This window comes from Drosophila santomea, chromosome 2R, assembly GCF_016746245.2.
Source record: "Drosophila santomea strain STO CAGO 1482 chromosome 2R, Prin_Dsan_1.1, whole genome shotgun sequence".
NCBI lineage: Eukaryota > Metazoa > Arthropoda > Insecta > Diptera > Drosophilidae > Drosophila > Drosophila santomea.
In genome coordinates, this window is record NC_053017.2 from 21,899,198 (window position 1) to 21,921,333 (window position 22,136).

General features: G+C 44.6%; 1 protein-coding gene across 6 annotated transcripts; it reads left to right on the forward strand.

The window, feature by feature from the left end:
* Nucleotides 1–256: 256 nt before the first annotated feature.
* LOC120444650 (ion transport peptide) lies at nt 257–22,125 on the forward strand. 6 transcript variants are annotated; one of them, XR_005615684.2, is made up of 5 exons: nt 6,538–6,918; nt 8,265–8,497; nt 18,636–18,853; nt 19,561–21,026; nt 21,386–22,125. XR_005615684.2 is itself a non-coding variant. In XM_039624479.2 (3 exons), the coding sequence occupies exons 1-3, from the start codon at nt 357–359 to the stop codon at nt 19,410–19,412; spliced, it is 363 nt and encodes a 120-aa protein (XP_039480413.1). In that variant the 5' UTR covers nt 257–356; the 3' UTR covers nt 19,413–19,533. The 6 variants fall into 6 exon arrangements, 2 of the variants coding, with proteins under 2 accessions (XP_039480413.1, XP_039480411.1); XR_005615682.1 differs by lacking the exons at nt 6,538–6,918; nt 8,265–8,497 and adding an exon at nt 259–359; XR_005615685.2 differs by lacking the exons at nt 6,538–6,918; nt 8,265–8,497 and adding an exon at nt 2,834–3,907.
* The last annotated feature ends 11 nt before the right edge of the window (nt 22,126–22,136 follow it).

The window sequence follows — 22,136 nt, forward strand, 5'->3', positions numbered from 1 at the left end:
TTAATCAACGTAATCATAATCATATGACCAGAACAGACATTCCGAGGCGGCACAATCGTATAATAATAATTTATACGGTTTTCTTAGCTTGAGTTCAGTTTGAGTTGTGTTCGAGTTTGGGTTGTCTTGCGTTTGTGTCTCGGGGCTCTTTGTAATCAGCCAATACTAACCGCGCATTATGCAAAACCATCGCCACCACCACCCCAAGCCCTTGCATCCGCTGGATGCGAGCGGCGTATAAAAGCGACTTGGCCAGAAGTTTCGCAAACATTTTGGCATCGCCTGAGTTTTGTGCTAGTCTCGCTAAGTTCACTCCGCTCAAGTTCAAGCCGTCAAGCCAGCGACAGGACTTCAGAATGGTGAGTGCAAGGAAGTGAGGAAGTGGTATCTCAATTCAAGGGAAAGACTTGAGTACAGTGACTCAAAAGTTCATGTGAAAAAGATAACTATGGATGCGGTTTTTAAATGTTATGTGCGGTTTTTCAAAGGCAATCAAAGTTCCTACTATTTACCTCTTTAAATAATACTTGCTGTACTGGAATAGAACTGCAGTTCCGCGAAAGAATAGATAAATCTTTGAGATCAGGCTAACACCGTTCAGAACCATGTCCCCACCAATATGGCACTATTATTTCGCGTGGGACTTTATGGCCACATAAACCCATCCACGGATCGATCGATTGATCGCTTGCGGTCGATTGGGGCTAAGTGTGAGTATCGGGGCTTTGCAATACTTTCTGAGCTGGCGTCTGTCCGGACTGGGTCTAAAAATAGATCTAGTTTCAATTACAGTGGAAACTCGTTTGGCGACGACGGGTGCGGGGTGAGAAAAGCCGCCGACTCGGGCGTTTGGCAATTGAAAATTGTTTGGAATTGCTATTTATGTTGCGGCGCGTCTCTCTAAATGGCATCGGTTATATCTGGATTTCCTAAGTGCCCATCACGAGTCAGAGTCACGAACTGAGATACATCTGCAGATCGTTTTCGCTCTGCTTCGCTGTGACCTTTGCGAGGCTCTGAGAAAGTGCCTAAGTCGCGGAGCATCTTGGGGCATCTAGGAGCCCGAGGCCCCAAATCCGAGATCCGAAATCCGAGATGCGACATCTGAGATCCGAATCTCGATCCCAGCTTGTGCCTGGCATTTCCTTACAATGTGAGCTGCTCAACTGCCGACCCGTGTTTCCATTTTTATCATTTGCGTGTGCGCCGCTCATTTAGATCTGAAAGCGGCAATTAGCCCGCTCGCCTGCTAAACTGCAACTAAATTGACCGACCGGTCAAAGTCAAGTCAAGTCGAGCCGACTCGGAACCGAGTGCAGCGGTTCTTGTTTCTATATCTTACTTGAGTGTGCCAGCATTATATAACCATTATGACCGCAGCCTGTCCACCCATAAACCACCTATAAACCACCAATATCCACCACACATTTGCAACTCCAGTGGCGACCGGGCACACGTACCCTATTCCGATCGCACCTGGGGGCCGGCTATTGAATCACACTGTGCCACATTACAAGTTTGTTGACACCTTGCTGACGTATACGTAATATGTTTATTGCAAACACAACCTGAAAATGCAATTCATAGCAGAAGTGCATGATATATGAGCCGGGTGACGGTCGTGAGTGCAGAATGCTCGTAAATCTAACGTGAACAAGTCTACATTGTCCACAGTGCTTTTCATTCGCAACCAGGCGTGCAGGCCACCTTCAGGGAAAGCAATCTTGTATAAATGACTTCAGTTGTAGTAGGGTAATGGTAAAATACTATAGATAATGTATCTGTTTGGCAGTAATAACGGTTAAAGAAAAAGTCTTCAATTTGATAGATATACTTACTACATCATAGCTTATTTTGGCTGCTGGAACAAACGGACGAACGGGAGAGAAATAGAGACAGAAAGTCGGACGGAGGAACAGTGGGACAGAACGGAAATGGGTAATAAAGTGCGACGCAAACTTTACACACCCGTCGTTCCTCGCACTAAACTCCAGCATCAACTTCCCGCGGATTCTTCGGCACTTCCAAGCTGCACTGGTGTGCGTGCGGGTGGGAGGAGCCACTACCGCGCTCCCACTTGTTTTCTTCGCGAGAGCCCGACTTACAGTTACATGCTTCATTTTCAATTAGCGAACGTGCGCATGTGTGCGCGTGTGACACGGTGAGCTAAAGTCGGTGGGCAGGGGCGTCGATCGCCGGATAAACGTAGTCGAACGGGGGCCAATTACCCGATAGCCCGATAAACAGCGACCATGACTCGCTGAGAGTGTGGACATGCATATGGATGTGCATGTGGACTTATCACCCTCGAGCCACTTCCTTTGTTCGTCTAAAGACCCCTTAGAGGCGCTTGTCTCCTCGCTCGTGGGGCGTGGGGGGAGGTGCGCGATCGAGCGGGTGGCACAGTGGGGTGGGTGGGCAAGATTTGGGGCCGCATTGTCTCACAGACACACAAACACTCGAAAGCGAAACGAAAAGCGAATCAAACCACTGGCACATGCGTGCTCTTTCGAGCAACAATCGTTCCACATATCCAGCGAGGGGCGCTTCTTGAGTTTGTCATACAGTTGTCAAAAAGGTATGCTCCACTATATGCTCAGCACTATATACCTTGCGATTTATTCATAAGAGCTTCCAATTAAGTGGGCAATGTGTGGCTGTAGGCAAACTCTTCGCTCAACCCTCGCGCGATGTTCGTGTGCGTGTGTGTGCGAGAGATGGTGTGCAAGGCAGAACGGTCCCCAGCACTTTGACATTTAATGCCTGCAGTTAGTCTGCTTTCGCTTCTCATGCGGTTTGGGTTTTTCCTCCTTTCCTTTGGTCTCGCCGGAAAATCCTTGTGTCGCGATCGCGATCGCGTCCGTTGCCTTGCTCGATAGCTTCATATATCTATATCTTTATATGTATGTACGAGTGTGTATAGCTGAGACTATAGCTACGCCACCGATGTGCAAATATTTTGAGCTAAAACATATACCTTTGTTAACTGGATAAATACGCAAGAGCACTTAGAGTCGCCAAAGTGTGTGAATAATCGGTGCGAACGTGGGAATCGCGCTGGCGTTGCAAGTTCGCAGTGCAGTTGTTGTTGTAACGTCCATGTGGAGTGTCAATTATGTGGAAATATATTTACAAAGATGCCCCCTGTGCGTGTGCGTGTGTGTGAGTGATTCTCCTGGCACTGAATGTCACTAAAAGAGAGCAAGGGAGAGAGCGCGAGTGTGGGAGTGGAAGTGGAAGTGGGGCTGCTCTCTTTCCAGTGCGTGTAGATCAGTTACCGCCAACAATAACAACAACAACAACAGCAATAACAGCAGCATCGGCAGCAGCAATAACAAACAAACAAACAAGCAAGCGACAATTCACATTCATTCCCATTCATTGCTGCGATTATCGCCAGTTGTGCTTTGCTCTTTCACCACGCACGAACACGAACCAGTAGGTGAAAGGAGAGTGGAGACCGGAGAGCGGAAAGAGCGCGGAGAGTATCGCGTGTGAACCGTAGGAAAATGCGCGGGGGCTGCGGTGGCCGAAGCGAATGAAGTGGAAGCAGCAACAGTCGAAAAGTTCGCTCTGGGCACGCCCCCTTATGACGCCCCCTGTGACGCGTTATCAGCGGACACCCAACAAACACAACAAACACAAAGACCTGACCAAAATCCACACAAAATGGCGATAAACTCGAGTGCCAGAGAATGAGAAACGCCGCGGGCCCAAAAAGTTCGTTCCCCAAATAAAAAGGAGGTAAACAAACTCGTTTCTGCCCCACAACAATATCACCCATGCCCCCCTAAACCCCCGGAGATCCCGCACCACAGAACCCACCACAAGCAGCGATAAGCATCCGAAGATTTGGGTGGCCCAGTCCACAGAAAACCCCGCACCAACCCCGAAACAAGCGCCTAAGGTAAGCTCAAGTACAATTCTTTGCTGCGAAATACCACCTCGCATTCCAGCACTGTGAGAAAAGCGGGTACTGTTCAACGAAAGTGGGAAATATCTTTAATATGCCACAAGTGACATGTTTTCTTGTGCATAGGAAACAAGTTAAATGAAGGACCAAAAACTTACAATGGACTCAGTCGCAGATTCGCAATGGAGTCGAAATACGAGTATCTGCCAGATTTCACGGGGATTTTTCTCGAGTATATTGTGATCGACATTTGCGAGTATATCCATCCGATTGTTGCTTGTTTGCATTCACTTTTAGCGGTGTCACACCCTTTTTACAAGTTCAGCTTTTGTGCGGATCGGAATCGGAATCGGGATCGGGATCGGGTCTGGCCCACTTGGAGGTTAATAACACTGGGGCGGTCAAGTACATTGGATTCGAGTGGCCGCCAATCCGAAAGGCCGCAAATAGTCGACGGCTCTGTCCCTGGCCCTGCATCATTATTTCTCCGACTAAGCGGGGTATTAATTCGTGTAAGAAGAAATGGTTACAAGGTCAGTAGTTCGAGTGAGTGGCGAATTGGGGGAGATATATGTACGTCACATAGTAACTTATCTTAATTTCGGCTGTGTTTAGTAGTTGAATTTCAAGTGGGCATGTACGTATATCAGTCAAGATTCTCTTGGGGCAGCTTCCGGTTCCGGTATTTAAGTCTGTAATGGGTGCTCCATTACGTTCGCTTGTCTGTGTGTGCGTGGCAAGTGTTGCTGGTTGCTGTGCCACGGCCACAGTGCATAATTCACATCTCAGTTGATTTGAGTGTGGGAAACCCTATAGTCTGATCATCAAACTTGTCTTGGATGTTGAAAATTGTATACTTAGAGTGCTTTTGTGATTTGTTCTACATTCTTTCAACAGAGTTTAAAACAAATCTATTGCATACTATTCGGAGCACTAGAAGACCCCCTCTGGATAAGTAATCTATAAATCCAAAGCTTTTAATAGGCTCCACTGAGGCACTAGTTCAAAACCCGCTAGACGGCTATATTACAACCTTGCCTTATCGGGAACCACCATCATAATATAAACGAGAACATCCACTTCTGTTATATAAGACCATAAACTGCCGCGGAACCCTAACCCATTGAACATTATTACGTCCGGCGATCGGTTTTTTCCACCTGCCTCACTTCCAGTTTGCTGGCACTGGAACTGAGTCACCCAGAACAAATACGTGTAAAGTACCCCGGGATCCTCTGACCCCAGCACCTCATACACCTCGTAAATCGTATCGATTCGAATTATGCTAATTGCGCGACGGTACCCCACCAGGTACGGCAATGACCAAAATTGGCCATTAATTGTATTCGCTTCTGTTAAATAACAACAATTGTGGGACTGGGAAAGTCCGGCGGGGAAGGGGAACGCTCGCCTGATGAATTACGCCTAATTAGGTTTATCAACAGCAAGTGCAGTCGCAGTCGCCCATCTACGCAATTCCACAAGGTGTCTTATTATCATCAATTTGATTAACACCCCTCATGGGAGATTCTGTTCTCTTGGGTCGGAAAGTGAGAAATTTCGAGTGGGGATCAGGTACATATATCTACAGTACTGGTACGCTCAATTTGCTTTCAATAACACTTGACGCCCACTTTTAATAACTAAATATTTGTTAAGTTATTCGGATTAATTCGGTGCATCTAGAGATTTGACACCTCCTTTTAATTTAGGGCAAATATTATTTAACTGTCTGATAATTTAAATAAATATTTTTTGTATATTTATATGATTAAGTACTGTCCTATTTATATATCTTCTTATTGATATTTCAAGGTCAGCTTTATCAAAACTTATTTAAAAAAAAAAATTTTAAAATATATTATTTTTGCTGGGTATTATGAAATTATACAATCCAAGCCCCTGATCCATCTCGTGAAATCACGCAAGTGGTTTCCACTAGCCCAGTGCCCTTGAAAACAAGTAATTAAAAGTCACAGGACCTATTTCAAGCGATTTGCGCATAGTAACAGTTCCGGTTAAACGTTAAATACGCCTCGTCATCGTTCTGCTGGGATTTTGGACGACGATTTCACATTCTCGTGGAAAACAATGGAAATTGCTCTGCAATTACCGCTACAGATATGTAATTACATTGATTAGCAATTAGGTATGACATATACATATGTACGAGTATATGTACATATATGCAAAGGGAATGCCCCACAGACCAAGAACAGTTATTCTATTCCGCCGGCAACAAGTGGTTGCGAAAGAGAGAAAGGAAATCGGGTAAGGTGGGGAAGTAATAGGAATAAGAAATAACTTTTCGATTGCCACTCTTTATTTAACATCACGAATTATTGTACATGGTGTCGTTTTACGAGCTGCTGTTATAATTTGTTTTACGAAAACCATACTTTTAAAAACTAACCACAGTTTTAATAGATCTGAGGTGAGAGCGGTTACAACCGTTTCGCTCAGAGAATTTTCACCCGATTCGCTCGGATCGCTAATTTCACAGATACATTCACAGATGCAGACGCAGCACACAGACACAGATACAGATACAGATACAAATGCCGCGAGAGAGCGCTGCCAGCAATCACTTAAAATACAATGTTACCGCCGAGTTGAATATTAGTCCTTAAACGCGAAGCAACAAGTAAGCATCGCATCGCATAGCAAGCATCGCATCGCACTGCAGCAAGTTGAGATTCAGATACTCCGGTTTCGCGTTCAGTTTTCTGTTGATTTACATCGAATCCGAAAGGCGAAAAGTGTGTGCTCGAAAACCGAAGCCGACAAGTGCTCATACAGCCTTACCCAGTGAAAGAGCAGGGTTTTCCGCGTGGAAAAGGCCACACAAACGCGACCTGCAACCTGTGACCTGTAACCTGTAACCTGTAACCTGTAAACTGTGACCCCTGCAACACAACCAATCCGTGCGGGTCGGTGCCCAGCACTGAAAATCGAACGCAGCGCAAAGTTCCCCGCCGAAAAACAACAAACAGAATTACGAAAATGTAATAAACGTTAAACGTTTAATTATGAACAAAAAATACGGCTCGAACGTGGAGCAGCTTTCAAGATTGGCAGCAATTAACATTAAAGCGAAAACAAAATAAAAATCACAAATGGCACAAATCCGAATCCGAATCGGTATCCGATCCCATATGGAAAAGTACTGGTGGACATTAAGTAACAATTATGAGATGGCTCTGATTTTACCTTGCCAAATACCAATTGCTTATCTGTAATCTCTGTCCGTCCGCTTGGCCAGTTGACCGAATTGCCAGCAGGCTGAGGTGTGCATCAACTAACTACCTGCTGGTGGTGGTCAACATCTCGTGGCCCTTTTCGCACGATGTTGCCACCTTGCAGCAGCCATCTCCATCTTCATCGCCATAACCACCTCCACCTCCACCTCCACCTCCAGCTCGATCTCAATCTCGACTCCGATCTCAATCTCAATCGGAGTCTCTTTTGGTCAGCGCTTCTCCTTGTCGCTCCCCTCGTTCTGTGTTTTTTGTATTCATGCTTCCCATGTTGTCAAGCCACCAGAACAACTTTCGTTGATTCCCAGCCGATATTGATCCGGCGATGATGTCATAAGTCCCTAGGGACTGGCACAGTCGGCATTCGAAGCCAAAGTCAAAATACCAAAACCCTGAGCATATTTCTCCGAAATCTCGCGTTTAATCGCCGGCGTCTATCGCTGCCCCTTCACTTCAATAGTGAATAGTGAATAGTGCGTGTGCAACAGGAAATACAGCACATTTTATGCTGAAGACCGAGCAACTCACACATTTTCCACTACATTTCCAGCGTGCGATGTGTTTTTGTATCTGCTGTATTTATTTTTTGCGTGCAAACACTTCCGACATTTTAAATGCAGCCCAGCCAGCGAACCGGCTAAATAAATCAACATCAGCAGATCAGCAGTAGCAGTAGCCACTGCAACTGCCCTGCTGCTTTTGCTGCTGCTGCTGCTGCTGTTGCTGTTGCTGTTGCAGCAGCAACCCGTTCATCTCCAATGCATATAAACGATTTTAATCAGCGACAGCAGCAGCATTAATAACAATAAATGACAATCAGCGATCATGGCAGTTTGCATATGCATATGGACTCGTAAGGAACGCGAACAACAAATTTAGATGTCAGTCCGCGAGACTGCGACTGCGACTTCGACTTCGACTTTGATCGTTGATTGCTGTCAATCTGTTGCTTAAGCCGATCGGTTATCCAAATTGCATAAGAAGTGGTGATTCAAATCGCATCAGACGCCGTCAGTCGGAGCGACGACACCAGCGACGAGAGTTCGTGGAAAAGCAGATATAAACGTATAAACGTATTCCTTTCGATATTCTAGATCCAATCAGATACCCAATCAATCGCAACATCTGCGGCCAAGCAACTTACAAACTAGCAACCCAAGCTGTGTTAACCCAAGTACTTAAGCGCAAACAACAGTACTTAAGCAAACATTCGACATTATTAGAAACACAATAATTAAAAACCCAAACAACCGACTTCTTTCTCCGCGGCCAAAGCAGAGCAACACCCAGCAGAAAGGCTCCAGCTATGAAGAAGCTGTCACTAAATGTGAGTATCAATCTGGTCGGTCGCGCCACAACAATTGACATCACCACTCGTATACTCGTACTTGCATATAGTATATAGAACTTGATGCAAACAACATGTTGTCCCAACAAAGGGCCTTCTGCCCAGGGGGCGTGTCCGTGGGCTGGGGGCGGGGGAAGTGCACTTTTCAAGTTCAGCAACGGAAGAGAAGAGAATTCCGAGGAGAAGTGCTGGTGCTGGTGGGACCGTGTCATGTTAATGAACTTGAAAAGACCAAGATCATCAGCCAGCCGGCGGAGGATGAGCAGCATGACGGAGTTGCTTTCCTCACTTCCAGGCGATGACGATCGGTGTTGAAATGGAGTGCGCAATCGGACGCCAAGAGGAGGAGCAGCAGCTCCCCAGTTGCCAGTTGAAGGGGAAACTGAATGGAGACATTCAGGTCAACTGACAAGTCAGAGAATCCGCAGTCCGATCTTAGGGGATCATAAAAGATCATTTGTTTCCTGCTACAAATCTAATCATAATCCGAAGCCCGGAAATTTGCACATTTCAAAATGATATTTCATTCGGATCTGCTTCCGTCTCATGACTTAAAAACCTTGATGATTAGTATAGGAAACTAGACAGATTTTACACTGTTGATAGAGTTCACTTACTTTAATCCCTCACTCTTTGAAATGTGGCTCCATTTGAAGAGGCATTTACCTCCTCCACTAGTCATTGGTCATTGGTCATCGGTCAATGGATTGACCTTCGCCTTTGCGGATTGCCAGAGACTGAAGTGGGTCTAATTGAATTCTGCAATAAATCACTGCCACGCGCCACCTCAGTCGCATCCCGTATACGTACACCACTCACCATTCGCCATATTCCATTCGGGGATCCTCCTCCGCAACTCTGGCTAATTGAAAAGCAATTGTGGCGCACTCAACTAGCCGAGTGTGGGTCTCCTCGGGGTTAATGTGTGGCAGAAGATACGGCCGCCACGAGCAGGGTCCAGATCCAGATCCAGATCCACATCCAGATCCAGATACAAATGTATTTCGCAGATACGCGACTTTGATGTTGGCAACTCAAGAGACCGCTCGCCTGCGCCCCAGTGCCAGTCATTGGCCATATATCATACAGAACACAATATGCATATGCCTCCAGCATGCATGTGAAATGTGAATGCGAGTGTGTACTCGTATAATTGTACGTTTGTGCGCCGTAACATCTGCCACACATTCCCGACTTGTCGTTTGGCTTATTTTCCGCAGTTCAATGCCCCAAAACCCTGCTACTGCTGCTGCTGCTGCTGCTGCTGCTGTTAGTTTGAAAGCCCCTTTGATTGCTTATTTATCTGGGCTTTGGTGGGGGAGTATGGCCACATCGTGTCATATCCTTAACTAACTAAGTACAGAATAGATAGTCAGGGAAAAGGAATAAACACATTTAGTCAGCACTTTCGAGGCGAAGAGATATCAGATGTCCACAGCACCTACGCATCTATCTCGCACTATCTTATCTCACGTATTTCAAGTATCGTGAGTATTTATTTGTCTTACGAACTTCATGACTCAACGGATTCCAAAGAATTCGGAGTACGAAAGCCCCTATGAAACGGTGGCCGGGAATCACTCTTAATCACGGCCAGCAATTCACATTGAGATTGGCTGATGCAACCGCAAGGTTTTATGGCTTGTCTGCAAATAAAACTAACTTTGCCTTTTATGGCCGTGCCCCGCTAACTCCCAAATGGTCGTAAAATGCACATGACTCTACATATAAACATTCAATAATTATCAGTTTACGCCGAGCGAATCAATTAGATTGTTATTAATATGCGATCGTTAAATTATTAATGGATTCCTATGCCAGCAGGCATATGGCAGGCAGCGAAAGAAGTGCTGTAATAAGCCATGAAACTAACAACAAATTGACAAAACGCCATTAAAACTTGACGATCAACAATTGACAATTACAATAACAACGAAAGCAACAAAAACTGCGAAATAATAAAAACAATGAAAACGGGGGCCCGTCGAAGCTGAAAAGTTGGAGTTGGAGCTGGAGACCCACGACGGGTTACCAAATGCGAATGCCTCGGGTACGAGTCTCGTACAAATGTTAATGATTGATTTTGTGTCATGTAATCGACTACTCGGGGGGACCTGGGCCGCAAACTTGTTTCAGCCATTTAGCCAATTTAATTGACGTCAACTGGCTCGATCCGATCTCCTCGCGCACATTTCTTCCGTCCTTGGCCGTACGACAATTGCAGTTGCAATCGTTGCAATAGTTGCTGCAGTGGCTGCTGTTGCTGCAGTGGCTGCAGTTGCTCGGAGTTGTAGGTGACCTTATTAGACCACGAGAATTGGCCAATGGAAAAACCAAGCCGCACGGCACCAGCACCCAAGTGGAATGTGAAAAACCTTCCAAAACACAAATCACGCGATTTGCACACAGGGAGAAATAAAGTAGCCTGTTGCGCAAGCAGATGCTATATCAACGCGGTTATCTTAAGTCGGTTTAGGCTGTAGGGTTAATAATCCGATATCTGTGATATGGTCTAGTGTAGTTAGCCTTTCAGTCACTACATGTGCCACCTATTTTCTTGCTGTGCACCACTCCGTTTGGGGCATTTCTCGCATTCTTGGAATGCACGAGCGATTGTATTGGCTATATCTGTATCTGCATCTGTATCCGTATCTGCATTTGTAAATGTATCTGTGCACTTATTGGTTATGGCCAGCTTGCGCTGCCGCTGCTATCTGCTGCTCCTCCACACTCCACACTCCAAGCTTTATTCACACCCGATCCATCGTTCAATGGCCGTTCATTGTAATTGGTTCTTTGATCGCGATAGCCTCGCACTTTGCCAATGACTCATTTCCGTTTCTGCTGCCGCAGTTTGACATTCGCGGCATGGCAATGTGCACACTCGTATTTGCCAAATTCTTTAAACAAAATCTCAAATATAGGTCGTCACTTTGGAATATTTCGAATACTTTGGGTGTGTTACGTGTTCCAATAATTGCTGCCACGTTTCGGAAATATCCAAATGTTGATATCCTCGAAATGTGCAGTTAGGTGGTTCTAAAAATATAAACCTATATATGGCTACTATATGAGGTTCGTTTAGGTTTCAACAGATAAGACTGTGATACAGATATAAGATATGTATATTCCTCAGAAACTAAAAACTTGAAGGTACTACTGATTGTTTTTAAGATTCTAACGAGATTTAAGCTTTTGAATTTAGCTATCATCCAGACTTGCAAACACTTTCACTTGTATATTCTATTTCGCACTCAAGCTCCTCGAGCGTGACTTCATGAGGCGTTTACTTTTAATCAGCTTAAGTGTCATTCATGAGCGAGGATTCCGCGAAATTCGCGACCGAAATAAACCACATCTCGCCATCATCGGAGATGCGATCCCCTCGGGCGACTCCCTCCTCTCAGGGCTCCATCAGGGATCCCTGGGACTTGGATGAGGAGCTGCGTCCAGCTGCGGGGCGTAATGGCCCTATCGAGAGCTCAACACCCGCTGGGTTACGCTTCATTAATCCGATTCACGCAGCCATAACACTCAGATCGAGTCCGATTTGGAGATGCAAAACTTAATTATGTGATTTATAAGCCTCTCGATTTTCTCATTTCGATTTTATTTAAAACAAAGCGCTTGGCAGCAGCGCAACAGCAGCAAAAAAAAAACAAAAAAAACACCAAAATTGGCACAATCAGCGAAAAGGCGATCGGTTTCTTTTTTGCTCTCACTCTCCGATTATTTTGCAAATAATTTCCTCAATGGACTTGTTTATTTATACACAAATTCAAAGCGTATAAGTAAACACTTGCGAGAGCGAAACGTGTGACACGCTTCTGTGCGCCGCTGCCCCAACATCTGCCTCACATTCGGATTCCAGATACAAGATACAATATACAAGATACAATATTCAAGAAACAAGATACAAGACTCGAATTCCGACTCAAACTTTGGCTCAAAGCTTTGGCTGGCTGCAAAACAACAGCAACACATATACACATATACGAAAGCCGCACTGAGTCGAGCATGGTAATTTGGCATGCATTTGGAAAACGAGCTGAAACCAGTTCGCCATGCTAAATTGTTTTGCTTTCAATTAAACTAATAAAAAGCCAATTGTCGTGTGTGAGTGCTGCGCCGCGCGTATCTGAGTCTCTGAGTGTCTGAGTATCTGTATCTGTGGTAGTTTGTGAGTTTGTGAGTTTGTGAGTCTGTTTGTGCCAAATGGTCGCCCAACTGGCTGGCAAAACCGCGCGACAACGTCAGCACCACATACAACACACAATATGCGATACACTCACAATGAGATACAATGCACACGATGCACTTATCGATCGCATGCGGTGGGTATTGCTATTGCTATTGCTATTACGTTGGATCGGCAGAATGGAAATGGTTTCAGAGCTTCAGAGCTACAGAGCTGGCAGATTAATTGGTGGAGCAGTGCAACGCCGCGTATGAGTGATGCGGAATTTGAAATTCCATTTGTTAGCAAAGGGTATTTCAGAAAGTATGAGCATTTGTAGAATTCCCATATCTGGCATACGATTCTAAAAACTTATTAAGTAATGCATGAGTACAGTTCAAATACCAAGGATTCAAGTCTACTTCATAGAAAAGCTTGCGATTCAATTATGATCAAGAAATAGTCATATATATGATTTATGTATAAACAATTATTAATAAATCTATGACTGAAAATTAATATAGATTCATCTTTTAAATAGAAATAACTAAAGCGGAACTTAGTCATTTATACTTCTCTAGGTACATTTGGTATCTATAAACTTTTGTGAGTTATTTTATATATTTTTATACAGAATGATTAATCTTTATTTAAAGCACTGCTTAAAAAATACACTTAATGTAGCTGAATAGCTTGTTGATACACATCTCCCTTGTGAACAAAACTGCAGCTGCGGCTGTCATTCGTCAATACAAACAGGTGTAAGTTTGTGATTTTACAGAAATTGCAATTCATAATGTACCAGTAGTTATAATTTATGTGCCAATAGTAGTTGGGTAAACTGGCTAATTAGGCAATCACAACTACAGCTCCCTGGAAACTCCCAAATGTATGCAACGAATTCCCCAAGACGACCAAAACGCCTTAATGGCCGAGATTCTTAGGCGACATAAAAACAAAAACGACTGGTGGTCAATTTATTCAAAGATCTTGCGGAAATTACTTCACTTATGACAATTAACTCGGCCGCTTAGTCACTTGTGGTTGAACTGAACTCTTTTTAGACAGGTAGAATCGGCTGAGAAAATTCCACTGCAAGGTGGAAAATTTAGTTGCAACCACTCGTTTTTATGGCTGATTTATTTATTAATTCAGGGGGACGGGGAAAGGGGAAGGGGCAAGCTGGCAAAGGCGGGGCCAAACTAGTTTAGTAATGGCGATTTGATATTCCATCAACGTGCCAGGACAAGTGCCGCTCTCCACTGATTTTTTCTTAACGGCTTTTGCTGGCCGGCCAGAGTGATAAGCATGCACATCACGTATACGCCTGGGTGTTCCACTCGCTCTCTCAGCGGTGCCAGCGCAGCGATCTCTCAGATACTCGAGCGCTAGCCAGATACCTTTTCGCCAGACTCGCTGTCGTCGGCTGCGTCTGCCTGTGTGTGTGAGTATCTGTGTGGGCCGCCTGATAAGCAAAGCGGTAGCTGTAGTCAGCCCCACAGCCCCAACAGCCTCAACAGCCGATCGCCGTCTTCAGTTTTGTTTTCGAGCTGCCAACAAAAGTTGATTGCTCGCGCGTCGCTCCCGTTTCGTTGTTCACCCTTTATTTGGCTCCTCGGTTGGGGCACCAACAGCACCTCGTGCTGTTTGCCGACTCGACTCGCTTGTGTCATCGCTGTCCAAACACCGCGATTGTTTGCCCCAGTCTTAAGGAAAACGCGCGGCAAGCGGGCCAAGTGCGCGGCCAATTGCCTTTTGGCAGACGCCGAGATCTGATCTCTGATCTGTTGCGAAACGTAGCGGCCATTCCCCATTCGCCATCGCCATCGCCATAGCCATTCGCTATTCGCCATTAATCTCAATAATATCAATTGGATATCCACACACATATTCAGATCACTTGGCTCCGATCTCTGAGCCATGCCCTCCTCCTCCTCCTCCCTCGGCGGTCGCCCCTCGGACGGAAGCCATAGAATCGCTGCTGTGGCAGCATTCACTGTGAGTGCCTAGTTAGCAAATAGTGTTGCGTCTTGATGCAACACAAGGTTTGCCTTTAGATGATATGATGATTAGATGATTAGCTTATTTCCTTAACATTACATAGTTTAACAACATCAATAAACTAATAATCACATTTCCGAAAAGTGCATACTCACGCAGCGGCAAGAGTTGAGTGTTTTTATATCTAAGCAAAACGATATCCCAGTCATGTGATGCAAGTGAAGGTTTATTTGGATGACAGGCGAGTTGTGTCTGCGGAAGATTTAGGAGGCGTTTTCTCCAGTGCACACTGGCCTCAACCGGCCACCAAGAATGGGCTTTCCACTGGGCCTTTCCTGTTTCGCATACTATCTGTCTGTTCCACGGAGATTTCATGAATACATGAATATTAATCGAAGACACACATCATGCAAATTGAGCTCGGGACTCCTACTGCATGTCCATCAAATTAGCAGCAGCGCTTAGAGATCCGCGCAGGCGCAGCACCCAAGTGGCAGCCACTCGGTGTGGCGATGTGCCAGTTCGAGATGCGTACATGTGTGCTGCGATAAAGTATAGTATAGTATATAGTATGGTATAGGCTGGTACCAAGCAGTCTCGCCATGAGTGTTTATACGTTGAAAATTGCTGCTCGGTGTTGTTCTGTTGCCAGTGGTGTTGTTTTTGCGTGTCCAAGCACTTTTTAGTTGCGCCGTAAAAAACAGCGAGGGGCCTGTGTTTCATGTTTTGGCTCTCCGCTTCGCCATGCTTGCGTAGCCAAGCGTTAAGACACACAGTGGAGGCACTAGTGGCACTAGTGGCACTAGTGTCTACCACAGATCGCAGTCGGGTGTATCTGGCAGAGAATGCACAGCTTTGCAACCGCCTCATAATCCACATAATGCACGGGGAGATATCAACGATAACATTCCCACATACCGAGACGATTTTACGGGGAACTGATAAGAGCGCCTGGTCTATTAATAGCTCGAATAGCGCGAGACGGTGAAGAGGATCCGCCCAAAGGGGTCGACCTTGAAATGCGGCTTAATATGTCTCAGTAGTACTTAGCTTACTTACCCCAAGAAGCCAAGAATCGCGATAAAATATCGAACATATACCGCCCCATCGAAATTCCGCAGCGGCCACAATAATAATTATAAACTATTGCGCAAAAAGAAGGCACCGTCTGTCTGTCTATCTGTCTATCCGTCATAATTGGCATAATTATTTTTGGCTCATGACTTCATTCAATGTCGCCTGGCAGCAGCGACAACTAAAACATCGGCGAAAACAGCAATCAAATCTCAGTTGAATGGGGTACAATCAGGCGGCTATCAACAACGGCATTAGCGAGATGCCAATTGGGAATCGAGGGGCGTGCGTGCGCCCCGCTCCAATGAATCAGTGGTATATATAGCATTCGGCATATATGTATGTATAGCATATAGCATATGGAGCACACGGACACATAGATAGATGGTGGCTGGAAGTCGAATAATGGGAGGGCTTGTATATGTATGTGCAACGCGCTTGCGACTCAAATTGAAATTGAAATTGATGCAAAGCGCCGGCCGACAAATAAAATCAATTGGCAGCTAATCAAAGTGAAATGCAAACAAATTGCCAGCACATGCCTCCGACATGGATCGAAGATGCTATATAGGATGGCATGGGTACATGATCATGGGCAGCACTGCAGATCGGAGATCGAAGATTGGCGATCGATAAAGATGACGCCGTTCATTGGCTCCTTCTGGCGATGATGACGCCATTCGATCGGCCCATCCGCCGGATCATCCATTCAACCGCTCCTTCAACTTTCCCTTGCCTTGTGCGATACCGCAGCCCCTTTCCGCGGACCATGTTACATTATCTTCGACGCGGTTCGCATATCAATTATGGCACTCACGCCGGCAAAGAGCGTTAAAAATAGCCGCCTGCAGCGACGATGATGCCATAAATCGTGCAACTCGAAGCCAATTATCACCAGATGCTCAGCCCACAGCCCAGCAGCCAACTGCCAAATCCGAATCCAAATCCATCGGGGAAATCGAGCCGAGCTGAGTCGTCCAAGCTGTTGCACTTTGCACTGGGACGTCGTCGAGATCTCTGACGAATTAGATGCTATATGCTATATGCTAATGCTATAAGCTATATTCCCTATAGGACTGCATTGGGTGCAGAGGCTTCCCCAGCCAACCACAACTTGCCCTCTTCGAATGCACCTTTTGCGGAGGGAATAACTCGGTGGATAGTAGGGTTTATTTTCAAGTTCAAGTTTTAGTCATAAGATTATTCATAAAGTTATAAAGTTTCCGAGAATAGCTATGACGACAGATGGAAGTACGTACTACTCTTGATTTATGTACGCTTTCGACATTAGATAAAAGTTGTGGTCCATTACGAGCTTCGGTACACTAAGTACTATTTTAGGCAATGACGATAGCTGGTTTAGAATGAATTACTTATATTCACATTAAAAATATGCGCCTATCTAAAAACACTTGTTTGTCACATATGAGCTCAGTCATCAGAGAAGTACAAAAAAGTAATTAAGTATGACGACACAAGGCGAGATTTGGAATACGGCATCAGTATGACACAATAAAATCCATTTGATAAAACAAAGCTTGACATCATACTTCCAAAAAAAAATGTTTCCAAAAATTTATCATATAAAGATCCTGGTGGAGCATACTTTTAAGCGAGAAGTCTCACTTAGTGCGAATATATATTATTCATACAAACAGGCATATAAATTTTGGCTAGGCCATCGGCGGCCGTTTGATGAACTTTCTATGATTTTCAATTCCCATTGGCAGTCGCCAATGCCCCATTCCCATTCCCATTCCCATTCCGATTTCGGTGTTTTCCCATCTCGGGGCCATAAATCTGCGCAAAAATTTGCTCAACTTAATTGAAGACATCAGCGAGGCAATAAAAAATCAATTTGCCAAAGATCTGGGAGGGCGCAGATGATCCTCAGATTCGACAGCCGAAATGCGCTCGCTAAAACAATATAAGTATTTATAGTATATATGTTCAAACCATTATCGGCGCAAACTCGCTTTCATGTTGCTGATACTTTGCTCTCGAAATAGCCGACGTCGTCGTGTCTGCCTGGTTTTCATTCAGCATTTCAATTTTTCAGCCGGGGTCGAAGGAATTTCACACATGTCGTGTGCAAACAAGCCATTGGCACGGCGCGCGATGGAAAAGTTTGCGAAAAGCGCTGTTAATCAAATTATTCAATAGTTCGGAATGCCACGAATGCCACAAATGCGACTGCATATATATGTCATCGCTGTAATTCCCGGCGGGCGCGCAAATTGATAAAATATGCAAAGTAAACAAATGCGCGGCTGATTTGCGGCGGACTTGCGAGTTTTGGGGGCCCGTCCGTCCGCTAATTGGCTCTCCTTTGAGCCGCCAAAGCGGCGGACTTACATCATAAATTAAGTCCGCCGCCGACAGATGGCATATAATGCAATAAACATTGAAATCGCCGCTGCTATTTATAGAGCGCTCCTGCGATAAGATCGTCTGCGGCACCGACTGCAACTGTTGCCACTATTGCAATTGCACCTTTGGGTGGAGAATGGCGTTGGGATGGGGGCCCTATTTTTAGCCAGTCGGCAGACGGCTGTCGGACGAGTTCTATTTATAGCCATGCATTCCCCGTCCCCGTACCCCGTACCCCGTCTCTGCGATGGGGCAGCAGCTCGATGCCACCTGGGTGAGCTGCCCTTGCCCCTGTCCTTTGGCGGCGGCAAGTTCCCATTGCGGATCGAGGAGCTGGGCCGACATCGCGTTGGCTTGGCCCACATCTGCTTGGCCAGAATGGCTTTGGTGGCCCTGGTGGCCCTGGTGGCCCAGGCAGGCAGTTAATTGATCTGATCGCACCTATAAATAGGCATCTATTCTTACGCACGTTTCCGGTTTCCCACACTTTTGCAGATGTGTTCCCGCAACATTAAGATCTCGGTGGTGCTGTTTCTCGTCCTGATACCAATCTTCGCCGCCTTGCCACACAACCACAACCTGTCGAAGCGCAGCAACTTCTTCGACCTGGAGTGCAAGGGCATCTTCAACAAGACCATGTTCTTCCGACTGGACAGCATCTGCGAGGACTGCTACCAGTTGTTCCGCCATACGAGTATACACCGATTATGCAAGTAAGTTTCCCACAGTCAGGACGCCACAGTCACGGACACAGTCGCAGCAACATATACATCTAACAAAACCCCAAAGCAGCATCGGTGTTCCTTACAGCGTCCAAGGCGAGGCAAGGCCATCCAAGAAACACTAATTATGATCTTAAGTGCCGGCAGACCCTGACACAAATGCCGGGTATCGGAAAATGCTCGCGGGACCTTCGGTTGTGTCTGAACTTTCCCCGCTGCTTTCTCCTCCACTTTCTCGCACAGAAAACACTGCCTATTCGAATTCTTCCATTTGGTCTACATCTCGCTTTCATCTATTATAGCGCTACTATATGTTCATTTAAATATGTAGTATTAAGATTATCACTTTTTGGTTTGACTTCCCTCTGTGCGAGTCCTACATCTGTGTTTCTTGTCTATTCGATGCAGGGCCAATTGTTTCGTCCACGAGACCTTCGGGGATTGCCTGAAGGTGCTGCTGATCGACGATGAAGAGATATCGCAGCTGCAGCACTATCTGAAAGTGATCAACGGATCGCCCTATCCGTTTCACAAGCCCGTCTACCACTAGACTCCTTACTTCGACCACTTTCGTTTCTACTTCCACTCCCGTTTCCACTTTCGTTTCCGCAACGCCTTCGTTTTCCTGATTTCTTACTACTTTCAGTTACGTTACCTTTACCGTTGTGTTTCATTTTGATTTTCATTTTCAATTTTAGGAAAGACTGCTTTGATTCAAAATGGTTTGGCGATTGCCTGAAAGTGCTGTTAATACCCGAAGAGGAAGTATCCAACCTCCAGCACTTTCTGAGAGTAGTGAACGGCTCGCCCATATCCTTCAACATGGGGCCGCAAACATAACTCTAAGTCCCGCCCACACACCCACACCCCCACCAACCACCACCCAACACCCACCACACACCACACACAGTTGAGAATCGCTACGAATATCGTGGGTTGGAACGGGCATCCGAGTCCAGATCCAGATGCAGATCGAGATGCAGTCCCACTACGACCACAAATGCAGAGCCAGAACACAGAAATCTAAAATATTAAAACGCCCAAATTTAATTCGTACTTATTTATTACTGTATGCCTTACAGTTTTTACTATATGTGTTTTTTTAAAAACGAATTATTTTTATTAATTTATTGAGAACGTGATGCGTTTGTTGTAAGTAACATAATCGGGGAGTGAGAGATGGGCGATGTTGATGATGATGATGATAATAATGATGAGGATGATAATGATGAGGATGATAATGATGATGATAAGGAGGAGGATCGCAGATCTCGCACTCCCCAAATATACATAGAAGCCGAAGTATTTATTTTTAAGTATTCTTAGCTTGTTTTATTATTATTGCGTTATGCGGTTTGTATATAAAATAAACAAAACGAAATCCATTGTTTTTAATCTATGTAATGTAAAATGATAACTTTTATTTTTGTATCTGTATTCTACTGTAAAATCAGCATTTAGAGTTTACATTTTACACGATTTTCCGCAAGGGCAAAACTACATTGATAAAGATAAACCCATTTCGAACACACACCCCCCCACACACACACACACACACACACACATACGCAATCGAGACCGAAAGTATTTTGCAAATGTATTACACTTACAATTTTGTGCTATTTTGTAAAGATGAAACCCTAAATAGTGTAAATCTGTTGGCGCAAAAACGAGATATTTGCCTATAAAGTATATGCATACCTATCTAAAGCTAAAGCCCTACGTATGTATCCGAATACGAGTACCCTACACACATGCTAACTATTAGAGAGAAAAGCAAGATCGCAATTTGTGCAAGACACAAACAAAAACCTGGTAAAAACACGCGAAGTACGACTGCATTACAAATGCGGCAATAAATAATAACAATAAACCCCTGTAAATTAATAAAGGATAATCATTCGCTGGCTATTTGAGAGCATCAAAATTGTGATAAATGAGAATTTAGAATGCGAATGCGCGACGCAGAGCGACCAGAGACCCAGAGACCCAGAGACACGAGAAAGTGATCGCTATATCGCTAAATAGGCGGCGGAGAATGCCAGAGACACCGCCAGAGAAAGAGACCGCCATAGAGGAGGCGACAGAGACAGACAGACTGCAGCTGGCGATTTGCGCGCGTTTCTGGCGCGACTAAAAACGCCTGCTTACCGTTTTTGTTTTGGTACGTTATAATTTCCTTTTGTTTTTAACTAATTATTTGATTTTTGACCTTGTGCATTCTTGGCCTCTTACCTAGTACACAAGATAGGTGATTTTTGACCAGTTATGCTTTATTTTTCTAAACTCTTTTTTCAAATTACATACTTAGTAATTTTCTAACTGGTGTGCTCGTATTTTTTTGAGCAAACCGGTTGAGCAATAGTTTTTCTGAAATATTCAACCATACTTGAGCCCTTTTTGAAGTAGGGCTTGAAAATAAATGGATTTTGAGATTTTGGCTCCTTTTTCTTGAGCAAGCTATATATCAAACTGAAAAATATCAGGTTTTCTAATCCGCGTTTCCTCTTGTTTTTGAAACAGGCAAGAATGCTTCGGATCGCCCTTCTTCAACGCCTGCATAGAGGCTCTTCAGCTGCACGAGGAGATGGACAAGTATAACGAATGGCGCGATACCCTGGGTCGCAAGTAAAGAGCGATTCTCTGGGATTTTCTGGCACCGTCACTGGCACGAGCAGCTACTTAATTCTATAAACTATTAACTAAAACTATTATTATTGATAACTGTGGCAGAACACGGCACGAAACTATGGCAACCAGGAAACGATCGACCCGAGGAATGTGTACCACTTAAAGAAATAACTAAGCTAACATCTAGCTACAAGAGAAAGCAGATCAAAAATGTTGAAAAAAAAATTATGAAAACAATTACTAAACTATTACACGCTACTTATCCGCACATATATGAAAATAAATATTAGAACAAACAAACTAACGAACGAACGAACAAGAATCAAAATGTCTGATGTATAAAATTATTTTTGTCTTCTTTTAAAGATTTCTATACATATTTATAACGCCTAACTAATTTGTACATTTCTTTTATTTCGTAAGCTTAAGTTAATTTGTTACGGCAATAAATTCTACGTTCCCACATACGCACTCCTGCAATAGAACGGAAAACACATCTGAGCAACCCCACACGGCATAATTCGATTCGATTCTATGTACTATTGCAAATGCCCTACAATTACATAAATATTAATTAATTTAAACTTGTTTGGATCTAGTCGTAAAATATAAATAAAGATTGTATATTTCAAGAGGAGTCGGC

Coding starts and splice junctions, on each gene's coding strand:
- LOC120444650 (XM_039624479.2), top strand. Junction 18,854..19,270: donor AGTATACACCGATTATGCAA/GTAAGTTTCCCA, acceptor TATTCGATGCAG/GGCCAATTGTTTCGTCCACG.